Here is an 18,245-nt window from a genome sequence, read left to right as displayed (position 1 = left end):
ATTAAAAAGTATTAAATATTTTATATTTTCACTTTATTTATTTTTCATTGTTTTATTTGGTAGGGACAGTGCACATTAATAAAACATGAATGTTATTGTAATATATATTATAATAACATTAATAAAACATGAATGTTATTGTAATATATATATTTTAATGATAATCTGTCGTCCTTGAACAGATGAAACAACAGAGATTAAAACAAAGTTCTGCATCGTTTAACCTTTACAGTTTAAATGTTGACTCTCTGACGTTCATCTGTCCTGAGCGTTGGTATCGACCTCGATAAGAGCGCAAGAACACATCTAGAAACTCCAGTCAGGAGAAACATATTTGTCCCAAAATCTAAAAGCAATCTCTGGCTTTCTGAACCGTCGCGTTACAGAGGACAAATCTTTGGACCGACCTGTCTGTCTCACCTGTCTGCCTCACCTGTCTGTCTGACCTGTCTGTCTCACCTGTCTGCCTCACCTGTCTGCCTCACCTGTCTGTCTCACCTGTCTGCCTCACCTGTCTGTCTCACCTGTCTGTCTTACCTGTCTGTCTCACCTGTCTGCCTCACCTGTCTGTCTCACCTGTCTGTCTCACCTGCATGTCTCACCTGAGTGTCTCAACTGTCTGTCTCACCTGTCTGTCCCACCTGCGTGTCTCACCTGTCTGTCTCACCTGTCTGTCCCACCTGCGTGTCTCACCTGTCTGTCTCACCTGCGTGTCTCACCTGTCTGTCTCACCTGTCTGCCTCACCTGCGTGTCTCACCTGCGTGTCTCACCTGTCTGTCTCACCTGTCTGTCTCACCTGCATGTCTCACCTGCATGCCTCACCTGTCTGTCTCACCTGTCTGCCTCACCTGCGTGTCTCACCTGTCTGTCTCACCTGTCTGTCTCACCTGCGTGTCTCACCTGCATGTCTCACCTGCGTGTCTCACCTGTCTGCCTCACCTGTCTGTCTCACTTGTCTGTCTCACCTGTGTGTCTCACCTGTCTGTCTCACCTGTGTGTCTCACCTGTCTGTCTCAGCTGTCGTCGTGACAGAGAGAAGGAGGTCCACCGTGTGATGTGGATCCTCTTGGATCCTCTCTTTAGGGTGCCCATGTCTCTCCAGGAGGACGTCTTTGTTTCCAGAGTTATTTTTATATCTATTTACCTGTTTACCAGTTTTAGTAACCGGACCCCCAGAGATGGACTCTTCCTGGTCTCTTTGGTCTCTGAGGGTCTACAGGATCCATTAAAGCTGCTCCATCAGACTAAAAGAGTTCTGTTTGATTTACGTCCAGACCTCGACAGGACTACAGATATCAAACATTCCTCCCATGCTTCAATAATAATAATAATAATGTAAAAATAACTTGTCAGGAGAGGAGAGAGGATGAACGATGAAGCTCCGTTAGAAGTTTGAGTTAAACTCTATGTTTCTGTGATGTGAAGATGTATTTTATTTTTAATAACTAACAACAGACACAAACTTCTGCTGCTCTCCTTCATATTCTGTAACTTTAAACTTCAACGGTTCATCCTCTAGTTTAAGTCCTCCTCCTCCTCCTCCTCCTCCTCCTCCTCCTCCTCCTCTAGATTATAACCCCCTACAGAAGGAGACTCCAGACTCTGGTTTAGACTTCATTTGAAGCAAAGTGAAGTCGGCCAATCAGGCGTCCAGTTATCAGCCGAGATGAAACATTCCCTGTGAAGCCTTCAGCCCCCCTTCCTTCCTCCTTCCTCGTAGGCACTAATGAGGAACTTATCTCCTCCTCCTCATCATCATCAGGCCGCCATCTTTGCACAAACATCCCATTTAAATGTCATCTAATCTCATCTCTTCTGTCTGTGAGGCGGAAGGAGGAGATGAGAGAGATTTAGCAGTGAGGAGGAGGAAGATGAGGAAGAGGAGGAGAAGAAAAAGGAGCAGGAAGAAGAAGAGTTCATGTTTCATTAAGGTTTAGATTGGAGTCAGGGTCCCGGGAAGGCAGTGTGTTAATGAGGGTCCTGTGTGTGTGTGTGTGTGTGTGTGTGTGTGTGTGTGTGTGTGTGTGTTACAGGGTGAGACGAAGATCTTGAAACTGAAGAACCTTCGTCCTCAGGATTACGCCGCCTACACCTGCATCTCCTCCGTCAGGAGCGTCTGTGGCATCGGAGACAAGAGCGCCCACTTCAGTCTGAACAACAGGACAGGTAACACACACACACACACACACACACACACACACACACACACACACACACACACACACACATACACATACCCATACACACACACACGGTTCTAACTTAAACCCTAAACCACAGTCAGTCTGAACGTTGTACCGTGTGGGGACCAGACTTAAGATATGAGTCCCCACAATGTGGGTGTGTTTATAGGTCCCCACTACGTCATATATATATATATATATATACACACACACACACACACACACACACACACACACACACACACACACACACACACACACACATAGAAACCTGGACCTGGGTCTGAACCCTGACACTGAGGAGCTTGCAGGGACCAGAGTCACAGCTTCACTGTGTGACAGTAAGTTTAAATACAAGATAAAAGCTTCTTTCTGGTCTAAAATTGATTTAGTTTAAAATGTTTCAAACACAGATGCTGTTCGACAGTTAGTGGAAGTTATTGAATTATGTTTGAGCTTTTAGATGATAGATTAAAGTTACATTTTAATATATTTCTCATTATATCCATATTTTGTCCTCACTATACCTTCTTTACTTTCTTCTACGTCCTGTCATTTCATGTCATTTCATTTAATTTTCATTTCATTTATTTCACTTCAAACATTTTTTAAAGTCTCTAAAATAAATAAAAAATAGACGAAAAGTCAGAAATCACAAAAAGGAAAAGAGAACAATTATTATTATTGTTATGTTATTATTGTGATGATCTTGATTGGTTCCTGCTCTGTGGTTCTGAGCGGTCCGTTCTGAGAGTCGATGATGTAATGCTTGGTGTTCACATGTTGTAAATCATGAATAAATCATGCGCTGCAGCTCTCTGACCTGTACAGTAGATCCTTTCTCCTCGCCCCAGTGGCTGATGGGATTTACATGATGTCAGCTTAACGGAGGTCGACTCAGCTATTTTTATCTGCCTGCTGATTATTTCTGCATTCGGCTTCTTCTCTGCACAATGTGAGGAAGACTAAACTCACGAAGACGAGTTTAAAGCGACCAAACGTTAGTCTGAGAGAAGTCCCATGATGCACCTGACCAACGAGTCCTGAGCTCTTTACTCTTAACGTCACGAAGCATCAATGAGTCAAACTAATCGTTAAAATAATCAAAAATGAATCATTAGTTACAACTTTAGTTCTGTTACGAAAGTTCTATTTTGTGTTTTATATATAAATAAATATATATATATATATATATATATATAAATATATATATATATATATATATATATATATATATATAAATATATATATATATATATATAAATATATATTATATATATATATATATATATATAAATATATATATTTATAAATATATAATATAAATATATATATATATATATAAATATATATATATATATATATATATATATATATATATATACTGTGTATAATTTGATCTTTCTTCTGTTTACTTCCTACGTTTATGATTTCATTTATTTTACTTTATTCTTCATATTTTATTTAATAAAGAGACATTTTATTTATTGTGTTTAAATAATAAAATATGAACTATTAACACCAGACAGAATAATAAGTGAAGTTGATGAAGTGAAAACCTCTCCTCCTCTCCTCTCCTCCTCCTCTCCTCTCTCCTCTCCTTCTCCTCCTACTCCTCTCCTCTCTCCTCCTCTCCTCTCCTCTCTCCTCCTCCTCCTCCTCCTCCTCTCCTCCTCCTCCAGCTCCTCCCTCCGTTAAGCTCCTCCTGGACGACCCCTTGGTGGTGAACCCGGGGGAGACGGTCACTCTGGTGTGCGTGCCGTCGGGGGGAGACCCCGCCCCCTCCCTGGTGTGGGTGAGGCCCGGGGGGGAGGAGCTCCCGAAGAGGAGCGTCGTGAACGGCGGCACGCTGACCGTCCCGGCCGTGACCGTGGACGACGGCGGCGCCTACAGCTGCGTGGCGTCCAACAACGTGGGAAACCCCGCCAAGAAGTCCACCACGGTCCTGGTCAGAGGTACGACTTCAGCACTTAATCCACATCCCAGAACCAGAACCAGAACCACGAAGCACTGACACCACATCCTCTCCCTGAATGGGGGCTCTGCTTCAGCACGTAGACTTCATCCTGAACCAGCGGTCCTGTTGGGTTCTATGCATGTCACTGAGTCCCTTAGTGTGAACAAAGTCCTAAACAGAGCAGGTAGCAAACACTCCTCCTCTGCTCCTCGTCTCGTGAGAGGAGGTGAAGCTCTCTATTTCTGGAGACAACCTGGTTCCTGTGGGATTCCTCTGCAGCTCCACAGCCGTCTCACCTGTTGCAGGAAGTCTTTTTCTTTCTGTTGTGTTCCGTCTGACGCGTTCAGGTGCGTCCTCGGCTACAAAGACCCTCCGTGGTGTTCTGATGTTCTGATGTTCTGAAGGAACGAGCCGCTGCAGACAGAGACCAGAATAGATCCGACACATCCGACGACAAAACGCAGCGTTTATCTGCGTCTGTGCAGACGCTAAGCTCTCCCTTTATTCCACCCATCAAATCCTCCGCTCCCTCTCTGCGCCGTCGTCTTCATCAGAGTTTTGATGAGGCGGCGTGAGTCTGAGAGGACGATAACTGACAACGTTTGGTTCAAACTTCAGGTTCATTTTAAACGCAGCAGAAAGACAAGAAACAGTTTGTCACCACATAAGATTCTTAAAAACATAAAGTACATCATCACAGTGATGTCATCACAGTGATGTCATCACAGTGTAATTTAAGAACATTCAAGTTGCAATCCTTCAGTTATGATTTATTGAAAACAAACACTTATTTGAATGACACATGCTGATCACTAACTCTTTAAAGGTTATCTACGTGTAACATATGATCAATATCAGTAATATATGAGCCGTGCTAGCTGTTTCCCCCTGCGTCCAGTCTTTATGCTAAGCTAGGCTAACCTGGTTTCCAGCTCTGAACTCACACAATGTTCAACTGTTTCTTTCTTGTGTTTCCTTCGTCCACTTTGTTTTATTCATTCAGCATGACTCACCTCTGTGTGTGTGTGTGTGTGTGTGTGTGTGTGTGTGTGTGTGTGTGTGTGTGTCAGCTGCTGACCCTGCAGCTTGTCAGCCCTCCTCCTTACTTATTTAACTCCCATCATGCACATCTCTCTCTCTCTCTCTCTCTCTTTATGTAAGTTACTGTCTCTCTACCAGTCCTCCCAGTCTGACACACACTGCTGCTAATGGACCCTGTGAGTGTGTGTGTGTGTATGTGTGTGTGTGTGTGTGTGGACTTAATGGACAGGGGGGAGGGAAACCTGTCCGGGGGGGTCGGAGATGAAGAGGAGAGAGAGGGTAGGAAGGAGGAGGAGGAGGTGAAGAGAGAGGAAGAGGAGGAGGAGAAGGGTGAAGATGAGGTGTAGATGTCTCTCTGTACAGAAAGGTCTTTTGGGTAATGAAGGACACTGAATCTCTTTCTGGAGCTTTCCTCCACATCTCATGGTCTTCATCAGTCTTCGTAGCTAAAGCACTACCGTGTGTGTCTGTTTGTGTGTGTGTGCGCAGTGACTTTCGTGTGTGAGAGGCTGCATCCACCTCTAGTTATGCAACAGACCTTTAACTGACGCAGTGACACACACACACACACACACACACACACACACACACACACACAGGGTTTTGTTCTGAGGCGTTCTTGCTTTAATCTTAATGAACAAGGACAATCAGCTGCTCGCCTCACGAACTGAAGCTATTTATACACACACACACACACACACACACACACACACACACACACAGATGTGGGATTTGAACCTCAACCTTCTAAAGACGGCAGCGTGTAGAGGACAGAGGACGGAGACAGACAGGATGGTGTCACGTGTTTGTGATCACATGTTGGACTTTATTGGAGGTTTAACAGTTCAGATCAAACTCATATGGATCAGAATGTTTCTATATTTATTTTGACAGTTCTATTAGTATTAAGTCAGTACCGGTTCTTGAGCTGGTGCTGAACTACCATGTTCAGAACCAAATCTCTTTCACGTATCAAAGTCACTTGAGCTGGTTTAATTCTGTCGAAAGAAACTCTGAGGTGACGTCCCGTGGCATCCGTCGACGTATGGCGACGTCCGTTGAAGTATGGTGACGTATGGCGACGTATGGCGACGTATGGTGAAGTATGGCGACGTATGGCGACTTATGGCGACGTATGGCGACGTATGGCGACGTATGGCGACGTATGGCGACGTATGGCGACGTATGGCGGCGTATGGCGACGTATGGTGACGTATGGTAACTTATGGTGACGTATGGTGACGTATGGCGACGTCCGATGAAGTATGGTGACGTATGGTGACTTATGGTGACGTATGGCGACGTATGGCGACGTATGGCGACGTATGGCGACTTATGGCGACGTATGGCGACGTATGGTGACGTATGGCGACGTATGGTGACTTATGGCGACGTATGGCGACGTATGGCGACGTATGGTGACTTATGGTGACGTATGGTGACTTATGGCGACGTCCGATGAAGTATGGTGACGTATGGTGACTTATGGTGACGTATGGTGACATATGGCGACGTCCGATGAAGTATGGTGACGTATGGCAACGTATGGTGACGTATGGCGACGTATGGTGACGTATGGTGACGTATGGTGACTTATGGTGACGTATGGCGACGTCCGATGCAGTATGGTGACGTATGGTGACTTATGGTGACGTATGGTGACTTATAGTGACGTATGGCGACATCCGATGAAGTATGGTGACGTATGGTGACGTATGGCGACGTATGGTGACTTATGGTGACTTATGGTGACGTATGGTGACGTATGGCGACGTATGGTGACGTATGGTGACGTATGGTGACTTATGGTGACGTATGGTGACGTATGGCGACGTCCGATGAAGTATGGTGACGTATGGTGACTTATGGTGACGTATGGTGACGTATGGCAACGTCCGATGAAGTATGGTGACGTATGGTGACTTATGGCGACGTATGGTGACGTATGGCGACGTATGGCGACGTATGGTGACGTATGGTGACTTATGGTGACGTATGGAGACGTCCGATGAAGTATGGTGACGCATGGTGACTTATGGTGACGTATGGTGACGTATGGCGACGTCCGATGCAGTATGGTGACGTATGGTGACTTATGGTGACGTATGGTGACGTCCGATGAAGTATGGTGACGTATGGTGACTTATGGTGACGTATGGTGACGTATGGCGACGTCCGATGCAGTATGGTGACGTATGGTGACGTATGGCGACGTATGGCGACGTATGGCGACGTATGGTGACGTATGGCGACGTATGGTGACGTATGGTGACTTATGGTGACGTATGGTGACGTATGGTGACGTATGGCGACGTCCGATGCAGTATGGTGACGTATGGCGACGTATGGTGACTTATGGTGACTTATGGTGACGTATGGTGACGTATGGCGACGTATGGTGAAGTATGGCGACGTATGGCGACGTCCGATGCAGTATGGTGACGTATGGTGACTTATGGTGACGTATGGTGACGTCCGATGAAGTATGGTGACGTATGGTGACTTATGGTGACGTATGGTGACGTATGGCGACGTCCGATGCAGTATGGTGACGTATGGTGACGTATGGCGACGTATGGCGACGTATGGTGACGTATGGCGACGTATGGTGACGTATGGTGACTTATGGTGACGTATGGTGACGTATGGCGACGTCCGATGCAGTATGGTGACGTATGGCGACGTATGGTGACTTATGGTGACTTATGGTGACGTATGGTGACGTATGGCGACGTATGGCGACGTATGGTGAAGTATGGCGACGTATGGCGACGTATGGTGACGTATGGTGACGTATGGCGACGTATGGCGACGTCCGATGCAGTATGGTGACGTATGGTGACTTATGGTGACGTATGGTGACGTCCGATGAAGTATGGTGACGTATGGTGACTTATGGTGACGTATGGTGACGTATGGCGACGTCCGATGCAGTATGGTGACGTATGGTGACGTATGCCGACGTATGGCGACGTATGGCGACGTATGGTGACGTATGGCGACGTATGGTGACGTATGGTGACGTATGGCGACGTCCGATGCAGTATGGTGACGTATGGCGACGTATGGTGACTTATGGTGACTTATGGTGACGTATGGTGACTTATGGTGACGTATGGTGACGTATGGCGACGTCCGATGCAGTATGGTGACGTATGGTGACGTATGCCGACGTATGGCGACGTATGGCGACGTATGGTGACGTATGGCGACGTATGGTGACGTATGGTGACGTATGGCGACGTCCGATGCAGTATGGTGACGTATGGCGACGTATGGTGACTTATGGTGACTTATGGTGACGTATGGTGACTTATGGTGACGTATGGTGACGTATGGCGACGTATGGCGACGTATGGTGACTTATGGTGACGTATGGTGACGTATGGCGACGTCCGATGCAGTATGGTGACGTATGGCGACGTATGGTGACTTATGGTGACTTATGGTGACGTATGGTGACGTATGGCGACGTATGGCGACGTATGGTGAAGTATGGCGACGTATGGCGACGTATGGCGACTTATGGCGACGTATGGCGACTTATGGCGACTTATGGCGACTTATGGCGGCGTATGGCGACGTATGGTGACTTATGGTGACGTATGGCGACGTATGGCGACTTATGGTGACGTATGGTGACGTATGGCGACGTATGGCGACGTATGGCGACGTATGGCGACGTATGGCGACTTATGGTGACGTATGGTGACGTATGGCCACGTATAGTGACGTATGGTGACGTATGGCGACGTATGGCGACGTATGGTGACTTATGGTGACATATGGTGACGTATGGCGACGTCCGATGAAGTATGGTGACGTATGGTGACTTATGGTGACGTATGGCGACGTATTGCGATACTGCGATACTGCGATATTGCTGTATGTTAGACATTTGGGCCCACACCAATGTATTGTGAAACAACGAAAAAAGCAAAAACTGTTATTTTATGAAAAAGTCAAGCAACACGTGTGGATTCCTGCTCGTCTTGTCAAAATAACCTTCCGTCTTAAAATAACTACACCAGTGTCGATACTGAAGTACAGAAGTTCTGTGACAGATCAGTCAACGTTGATGGTGGTGGTGCCGTCTATTGAACAATTTTAAAATAGTATTACAGAAGTTATTCAACATTTATGTATTGGTCAAAGAATCTCTGATTTGTGTTGTTTTTGTGAAGCGTTCAGGTTTTGTTTCTGGTTCTGATGTTTCATAAAGATCTGATCTTGACTTGTGTTTTGACTGTCGTCCTTTTGAAGTTGATTTGGTAGAAATAGAGATAAAAACGTAGTTTGATCTGTTGATGATAGATTCAACTAATGCTTCACGATAAATGATCAGGTGATCCGACCTGTCGACGCCCTGTGATTGGCTGTGTGAACGCGGGTCACGTGACCCAGAGAGAGAGAAGCAGCAGCTGGTCGCTGTGGACGCTCGAGACGGATTAAACGGAACAAATGGCTTCCGTCATAATTAAGCTCCATTTGGACGGATTAGTTTCTCCACAGCAGGAAGAGAAGCCGTCATGTTCTGATGGAAGCCATCACAACCTGCTGCAGGGTCACTGAGCTTTTCTTAACGTTGAAGCTTTGAACTTTAATACATATTTATTTTGGAGTTAAGATCCCAGATGTGTGCTCCCTGTCTCTGTAATGCCTTTAACACAGACTAGACTTTAACAGGCATTGATTCACTGAAAACTACTAGAAGGAGCTTTTATTGTGTGTTGGTTCTGGCGCCCCCTGTGGACCAAAGCAGTAGTGTTTCTGAGCACCGGAATTTCTTTAGAAATCCTTATTTTACTGCAGCAGGTCTGACGTCCCATCGCTGCTCCTGTTTCTTTAGGAGATGTCAAAGCTTCAAGTGTTACAGCTGCATTCTCTCTAATGTCCACCAGGGGGCGACTCCTCTGGTTGTATAGAAATCTAGTCTAAAATGACTGTACTTCTCTCTTGATTTATTCCCTCAGTAAACATTGTAAACATGAGTTTATGGTCTCAATCTCTAGTTTACAGTCTTCTTCAATACAGCATGATGTTCATTTAGTACATTATGCTCCATTTAGAGTCACACAGACCATAAAGCAGGGAATGATTTAGGGGCGGGGCTACACAGTGATTGACAGGTCTCTACGTCACTCCTCCTCTGTCCAGATGTGGTCACTTCCTGTTCACTGGTTAATAAAAACAAGATGGCGTCGGTTGTTTTCTTCTCTCTGATGAATCTCTCTGTTCCCTTCAGGTCTTCGTAAAGGTCGGTTCTGGATCACTCCGGACCCGTACCACAACGACGACAACATCCAGATCGGCCGCGAGGTGAAGATCAGCTGCCAGGTGGAGGCCACGCCCCCCGAGGAGCTGCAGTTCGGCTGGCTGAAGAACGGCCGTCCTCTGAGGAGCTCTGAGAGGATGGTGATCACTCACACCGACACCGAGGTCACGCCCGGTACCACCAACCTCGACATCATTGACCTCAAGTTCACCGACTTCGGAACCTACACCTGTGTGGCCTCGCTGAGGAACGGAGGAACCCCAGAGATCAGCATCGACGTCAACATCTCCTCCACCACAGGTGAGACATGGAGGAGGAGGAGGAGAGGAGGGGAAGGGAGGAAATAAGAGAGGAGAGGACATGTGAGCAATAGTTTAAGAAGGGGAGAGTAGAGAAGGAAGGAGAGAGGAGGAAAGAGAAGGAAGGAGGAAAGAGAAGGAAGGAGAGAAAGGGAAGAAGAGAAGAGGAAGGAGAGAGGAGGAAGGAGAGAGGAGGAAAGAGAGAGGAGGAAGGAGAGAGGAGGAAGGAGAGATGAGGACGGAGAGAGGAGGAAGTAGAGAGGAGGAAGGAGAGATGAGGAAGAAGAGAGGAAGGAGAGAGGAGGAAGAAGAGAGGAAGGAGAGAGGAGGAAGGCGAGATGAGGAAGAAGAGAGGAAGGAGAGAGGAGGAAGAAGAGAGGAAGGAGAGAGGAGGAAGGCGAGAGGAGGAAGGCGAGAGGAGGAAGAAGAGAGGAGGAAGGCAAGAGGAGGAAGGAGAGAGGAGGAAGGAGAGAGGAGGAAAGGGAGAGGAGGAAGGAGAGAGGAGGAAGTACAGACCTTTTGAACCCTGCTCAGGTTTCTTTTATAAACGAGGTGAATCCCCGTGACAACAGGCTCCTCCCATCAGCCTGTCACATGACGTCCCGATGACGTGGTCCTCTCTGTCCTCAGTTCCTCCGGAGCTGTCCGTCCCCGTGGGGCGCTCTCACCTGGTGGCTCAGGAGGGCAGCACCGTGGACCTGCAGTGTCTGGTCTCCGGTAAACCCAAACCCATCATCCTGTGGTCCCGGGCGGAGGAGGGCGGGGGGGCGGTCCTGATGCCGGACGGCTCGGAGCAGACGGAGAGCTACGACGGAGTCCTAAGGGTCCACAACGTCACCAGAGACATGAGCGGAACCTTCTGCTGCCAGACGAGTCAGTACAACGGGTTCAACGTGAAGCCCAGAGAGGCTGTGATCACGCTGGTGGTGCAGTGTGGGTAATACACACAATACGCACTGTACACACACACACACACACATATATATATACACATACACACACATATATATACACATATATATGTGTGTATATATATATATACATACATACACACTGTACCTCTGATGGGTTGAGATTTTACAGAGGGGCCGTTTGTAAAACCAGACTGTGTCTTAAAGACTAATGATAATAATAATAATAATGATAATAATAATAATAATTCATATCTTTTGACTGAATTTAGCCAAAACCCAAAAAACTCACACCAGCCGGCAGCTGAGCTGCTTTAGCCTCTAAATTACCCAGAATGCTTTGTGACGTGGACGATAGACCTGCGGAGGGAACGTCACATTGTCCAATCACACGGCATCACATTGTCCAATCACACGGCATCACATCGTCCAATCAGACGGCATCACATCGTCCAATCAGACGGCATCACATCGTCCAATCAGACGGCATCACATCGTCCAATCACACAGCATCACATCGTCCAATCAGACGGCATCACATCGTCCAATCACACAGCATCACATCGTCCAATCACACGGCATCACATCGTCCAATCAGACGGCATCACATCGTCCAATCACACAGCATCACATCGTCCAATCAGACGGCATCACATCGTCCAATCACACAGCATCACATCGTCCAATCAGACGGCATCACATCGTCCAATCACACAGCATCACATCGTCCAATCACACGGCATCACATCGTCCAATCACACAGCATCACATCGTCCAATCAGACGGCATCACATCGTCCAATCACACGGCATCACATCGTCCAATCACACGGCATCACATCGTCCAATCAGACGGCATCACATCGTCCAATCACACAGCATCACATCGTCCAATCAGACGGCATCACATCGTCCAATCACACAGCATCACATCGTCCAATCAGACGGCATCACATCGTCCAATCACACAGCATCACATCGTCCAATCACACGGCATCACATCGTCCAATCACACAGCATCACATCGTCCAATCAGACGGCATCACATCGTCCAATCACACGGCATCACATCGTCCAATCACACGGCATCACATCGTCCAATCAGACGGCATCACATCGTCCAATCACACGGCATCACATCGTCCAATCACACGGCATCACATCGTCCAATCACACGGCATCACATCGTCCAATCACACGGCATCACATCGTCCAATCACACGGCATCACATCGTCCAATCAGACGGCATCACATCGTCCAATCACACAGCATCACATCGTCCAATCAGACGGCATCACATCGTCCAATCACACAGCATCACATCGTCCAATCACACGGCATCACATCGTCCAATCACACAGCATCACATCGTCCAATCAGACGGCATCACATCGTCCAATCACACAGCATCACATCGTCCAATCAGACGGCATCACATCGTCCAATCACACAGCATCACATCGTCCAATCAGACGGCATCACATCGTCCAATCACACGGCATCACATCGTCTGTCTGTGGTCGGGGATTGAATACACGACCTTCCAGTCACGCTCCGTCTAACTTGCATTGTACCATGTCACATGAGATACCATCAGAAGATGTGACACACACACAGACACACACACACAGACACGCAGACACACACACACAGACACACAGACACACACACACACTCACACACAGACACAGACACACACACACGTTAAAACAGAAAAAGACACTTTTAATTCAAAAGATCATTTGTTTTTAAATGAACACACTAAATAATGAGTGAGTTAACTGACAGGAAGTGAACATATCATTATTTATTTAATGACTCTCCTTCACAGTATGTTTAACCTTCTGGAGCTCCATAAACACTTATTTTAGTAGAAGGACAGGAAGTTAGATGAGTTCTGATGAACTTCACAATCTGCTGAGTCGACTTCAGTAACTTCTGCACACGCAGCACAAATGTTCACGCCGGCCTCATCCAGCGCTCATAGATATTAGAGAAGTTCTTCAAAAACCAGTTTGTATGTAGTCCACGTAGTCATGGACCAGATGGACGAGTCATCAAACATCTTTACTCATCTCATTCATTTTAACACAAACGACGATCTGGAACCAAGTATAAGTATCATTAAACCTAACTGAGATGTTTCCTGTGAAGAAGGAAGTTTATTTTGAAAAGACTGTGTTCCTGTAGCGTACCTGCAGCCTCACAGTGACAGAGAGAAGTTATGTCTCCTGTAAAGTCCCTGAACCTTCTGAGAAAATCACAAATGTCTGTTCAGGAACTCGTGAAATGAAAGCTGAACAATGACCAGATGAATCCATGTGAGGTTAGATGAAGTAGAACGAGGGTTCAGACCCGTCCTCTCCTCCAGTAGAACGAGGGTTCAGACCCGTCCTCTCCTCCAGCAGAACGAGGGTACAGACTCGTCCTCTCCTCCAGTAGAACGAGGGTTCAGACCCATCCTCTCCTCCAGTAGAACGAGGGTACAGACCCGTCCTCTCCTCCAGTAGAACGAGGGTACAGACCCGTCCTCTCCTCCAGTAGAACGAGGGTTCAGACCCGTCCTCTCCTCCAGTAGAACGAGGGTACAGACCCGTCCTCTCCTCCAGTAGAACGAGGGTACAGACCCATCCTCTCCTCCAGTAGAACGAGGGTACAGACCCGTCCTCTCCTCCAGTAGAACGAGGGTTCAGACCCGTCCTCACCTTCAGTAGAAGGAGGGTACAGACCCGTCCTCTCCTCCAGTAGAACAAGGGTTCAGACCCGTCCTCTCCTCCAGTAGAACGAGGGTTCAGACCCGTCCTCTCCTCCAGTAGAACAAGGGTTCAGACCCGTCCTCTCCTCCAGTAGAACAAGGGTTCAGACCCGTCCTCTCCTCCAGGACTGTTTCAGTTAAAGTAACACTTTAACATCAGGGGTTCTTTAAATTCTCTCTTCTCTAAACTGTGTTTTGCTGTTTTCACACTAAACAGATTACAGTGAGGGCAGATTACAGGTGGATTACTTTGAAAAAAGTCACACAGGTTTAACTTCCAGTTGTCACTGATCCTCCAGGAACCTGCAGGAAACCTTGAATACGAACACAAACACTCCGCAGCTGTAACAACATCACGTACATAAACACAACATGTATTTCTGTCTTATAGCCCATTAATGGTGTTTTCATTAATATGCTAATCACATCAATACGGAGCGCCGAGATAAAAGCTTATGAGCAACATTTTAAAGGGTTTTTCTTTGACAATAATCCCTTGCAGTCTGTTGGGTTTTTTACTGGATTACGGGGACGACAGTGATGAGACACTGACGACCACACAATGCTCTGACGAACATCCTCTTCCTCGCCGACGAGCTCCTTCACAGTCGTGAACACACAGAGGAATAAAACAGACGGCCGGGGCTGTTGTTTAGGGGGTTTGTTAACGTGGTTTACAGGGACGTCAGTGACTCACTGTCCCCACAAACCACAGTCAAATAAAGACTGAACTGAAAGCAGTAATTGTTGTATAAAATCACACAGTTCTACGGTGGTTAAAGGGACGTGACTACCATGACATGTTGAGCAGTGATAAACTATAAACTTTATCTGTTGTATAATCCTTGAAATACGTTAACTTTCAGGGATGTCAACTGACTGAACAAAGATTTTATGTATCTGTCGTTCAGTTAAATATAAAAATATGATATTGAATATGAATATTAATGACTAATAATGCCATAATGACGCATCTAAAACCACCCGTTCAGATATTTTAGTTGTCGAACAGATGTAAAATAAGGAAATAAAACTTTTGGTGTTTTTTCTCTAAGGGCCTCTTGAAGTTCCCTCAGGGCCACCATGTGGTCCAGGGACCCCGTGGGTACCTGGACCACATGGTGGGGACCATCAGCACACAGGAAGCTGGTAGTAGGTTGGTTTAGTGATTTAAATAACCGCTCTGCAGCCAGAGACAAACTTCATACCAAAGTTATCAGATCGTGTTTACACGCTTTTCAAAACTGACCAGAATGACTCAAAGAGATCTGGAGTTATGTTTAATAACGACGTCCTCTGACCTCTCTGTTAATGACGTGGAGCCGGCGCTGCCTCGTCCCTTGAGCCAGGCAGCGTTCATACTGTGTGTCAGAGCAGCGAGACGTTAATCTGTGAAGTGACACCTGCAATGAAGTCCTCAGAGGAGCTTCTTACTGGAGGGATTTAAGAAAACGACAGATCCGACGCTGCCTTTGTGCCCTTTAGCAGATCGCCGCGGCGCCGGGGTTAGCTCTGGTCTGACTTTAAATATTTCAAACACTTAAGAGGTTTAAGGTTATTTTAGAGGCTTCATTACAGAGAAGATGAGAGAGCAGGAAGTGAAACGCAGCAGCCGGTTAAGTTCTGTCTCGTTGAGTCTGGATTTATTCTGACTTGTTATATATTTGATCAGTTTAATACAGCAAGTATTCAACTTTCAGGTCAGTTCAGGTTCAACAAGTCCTATTAAAACAGATTAAAACAACGTTTACAATGTTTACTGAGGTAATAAATCAAGAGAGAAGTAGAGTCATTTTAGACTAGACTTCTATACAACCAGAGGAGTCGCCCCCTGGTGGACACTAGAGAGAATGCAGCTTTAACACGTGAAGCTTTGACTTCACTCTTCAGAACCAGAGGTTGTCTCCTGATCTGGACTCAAAACAACATTTGTTGATATTCTTGGTGCTCTATCGTCTCATACTTGTGCTGGTCTCCAACAGTCCCCCCCGTTGTGGAGCCGGTGTACACAGAGATCCGTCAGGCTCTCACCCGGGCGTTCAGCCTCACCTGCCGCCTGCTGCGAGCTCACCCGGCGCGCCTCCTGCGGTACGAGTGGAAGCTGGGCTCCCGCCTCCTCACCGTCGGGCAGTTCAGTGACCAGCGCGACGACACCAGCTACCTGGTCAAGGCGCTGAACCGAGAGGGATACGGCGAGTACACCTGTGACATCACCAACGAGGCCGGCGCGGGGCGCTGCACCTTCTTGGTCACAGGTGAGTTGGCTTGACTGGTGCATGATGGGACGTGGTTGTTAGGCTTGACGGTGTGAGCAGGTTGGGTTGTTTCTGAACAAGACAGACTCTTCTCTTTGAGGTTCAGCTGGTTGATTTGGACCCATTTTTAATTACTTAAGACTCCACTTGGACTTGTCTATCATTTTAGGGCTTGGCTTAAATGACTCGGGACTTAACATGTGCTTCTCTTGGACAAAACTCAACTTGTACTTGGAGTGACTTGAGACTTGATGTGGACTTGTGTGAAGTGACTTCAGACTTGACATGGTGTACAGTGACCTCAGACTGGACTTGGACTTGTCTCGAGTGACTTGAGACTTTAGACCAGCTGTGCCTGTCTTCCTCCAGTCTCCCAGTGAAGCCCCAGTAGCTGATAATGAGGTTCTATTAACAGACCTGAGGTCTGCTGGGAACGCTGAGCTGTTTTTCAAAGTGTTTACATCTGAAGGACGACGAACACAATGATTAATTAGAGTTTATCTTCATCATGAAGTCCTGTGTGTTGGCAGACTGAAGCAGAGAATCACATAGTTTCCTCGGGGGACTTTAAAGTGTCATGAATAATAATATGCAGAGCTTCAGGAACCCTTCAAGTCCTCTCAAACATGTGAAGTGACAACAAAGACTTTACTTTCTGCAGGACCACCTGACGTCCTCTGTGTTGTAACAGTTCAGGTCTTTAAGGCTGAAAGATCACAGACTTCTATGGATCTTTATCTTTGATGTCTGCCCTTCTGCTGCATATTATTGTCTCTGAACGTTTTATTACATTAACTGTTTCCTCACACAGTCAACATTTAGTTCATTGTCAAACGTGTCCTTGTTTTTGTCTTCAAGGACACTGAATGGAGAACTGTGAGGTGTGTTTGTCTTTGATAGTTCCTCAGCGTAGAGAGACATGATTATGTAATACGTCATACTTCATCCCACTAACAGATGAAGCTGTAGACAACATGAAGCTCATAACTTTATGATAAGTGCTTCCTTTACTTCACTTATTATGATAATTGTGTTGATGCTACTTGTGAGATGTTAAAATATTTAAATATCAATGCAAAACAGTAATTAACACTAACTGACACTAAAAGTAACTTTCAACCAAACTTCTGCAGGGAGTCTCAGGAGGACTCGAATCAACAGAGTAAGAGCAGAGCCTGCTGTCTGAAGCTGGAACAGGAACGGACCAGACGGGCCCTGCTTTGGTCCAGTATTCTCTGGTGTTTTAGTCCTGGTCCTGGTTTGGTCCAGTATTCTCTGGTGTTTTAGTCCTGGTCCTGATTTGGTCCAGTATTCTCTGGTATTTTAGTCCTGGTCCTGGTTTGGTCCAGTATTCTTTGGTGTTTTAGTCCTGGTCCTGGTTTGGTCCAGTATTCTCTGGTGTTTTAGTCCTGGTCCTGGTTTGGTCTAGTATTTGGACCTGGTTTCTCTGATACTGTAGTCCTTCTGCGGTGCATGGTTTCTAAACGTTGGATGCATTAAACACATTGGACACATTGGACACATTGGACAGAGCTTGAAGAAGCAGGACGGCTCAGATTGTCGTTCAG

General features: G+C 46.5%; 1 protein-coding gene across 1 annotated transcript in view; it reads left to right on the top strand.

Moving 5' to 3' along the window:
* mdga2a (MAM domain containing glycosylphosphatidylinositol anchor 2a) overlaps positions 1-18,245 on the top strand; it is a 51,736-nt gene that overhangs the window by 16,440 nt on the left and 17,051 nt on the right. Inside the window, exons 5-9 of the mRNA XM_068737236.1 lie at positions 2,035-2,167; positions 3,867-4,139; positions 10,428-10,757; positions 11,387-11,689; positions 16,405-16,677. Coding sequence (XP_068593337.1) covers positions 2,035-2,167; positions 3,867-4,139; positions 10,428-10,757; positions 11,387-11,689; positions 16,405-16,677 — 1,312 coding nt within the window. The remainder of the gene's footprint in view (positions 1-2,034; positions 2,168-3,866; positions 4,140-10,427; positions 10,758-11,386; positions 11,690-16,404; positions 16,678-18,245) is intronic.

Source organism: Cebidichthys violaceus, unplaced genomic scaffold, assembly GCF_023349555.1.
Source record: "Cebidichthys violaceus isolate CVI_PGR_0920_01 unplaced genomic scaffold, fCebVio1.0.p SCAF_77, whole genome shotgun sequence".
NCBI lineage: Eukaryota > Metazoa > Chordata > Actinopteri > Perciformes > Stichaeidae > Cebidichthys > Cebidichthys violaceus.
Note: the sequence above shows the minus strand (reverse complement) of the source record. Positions and strands in the feature narration are given on the sequence as shown.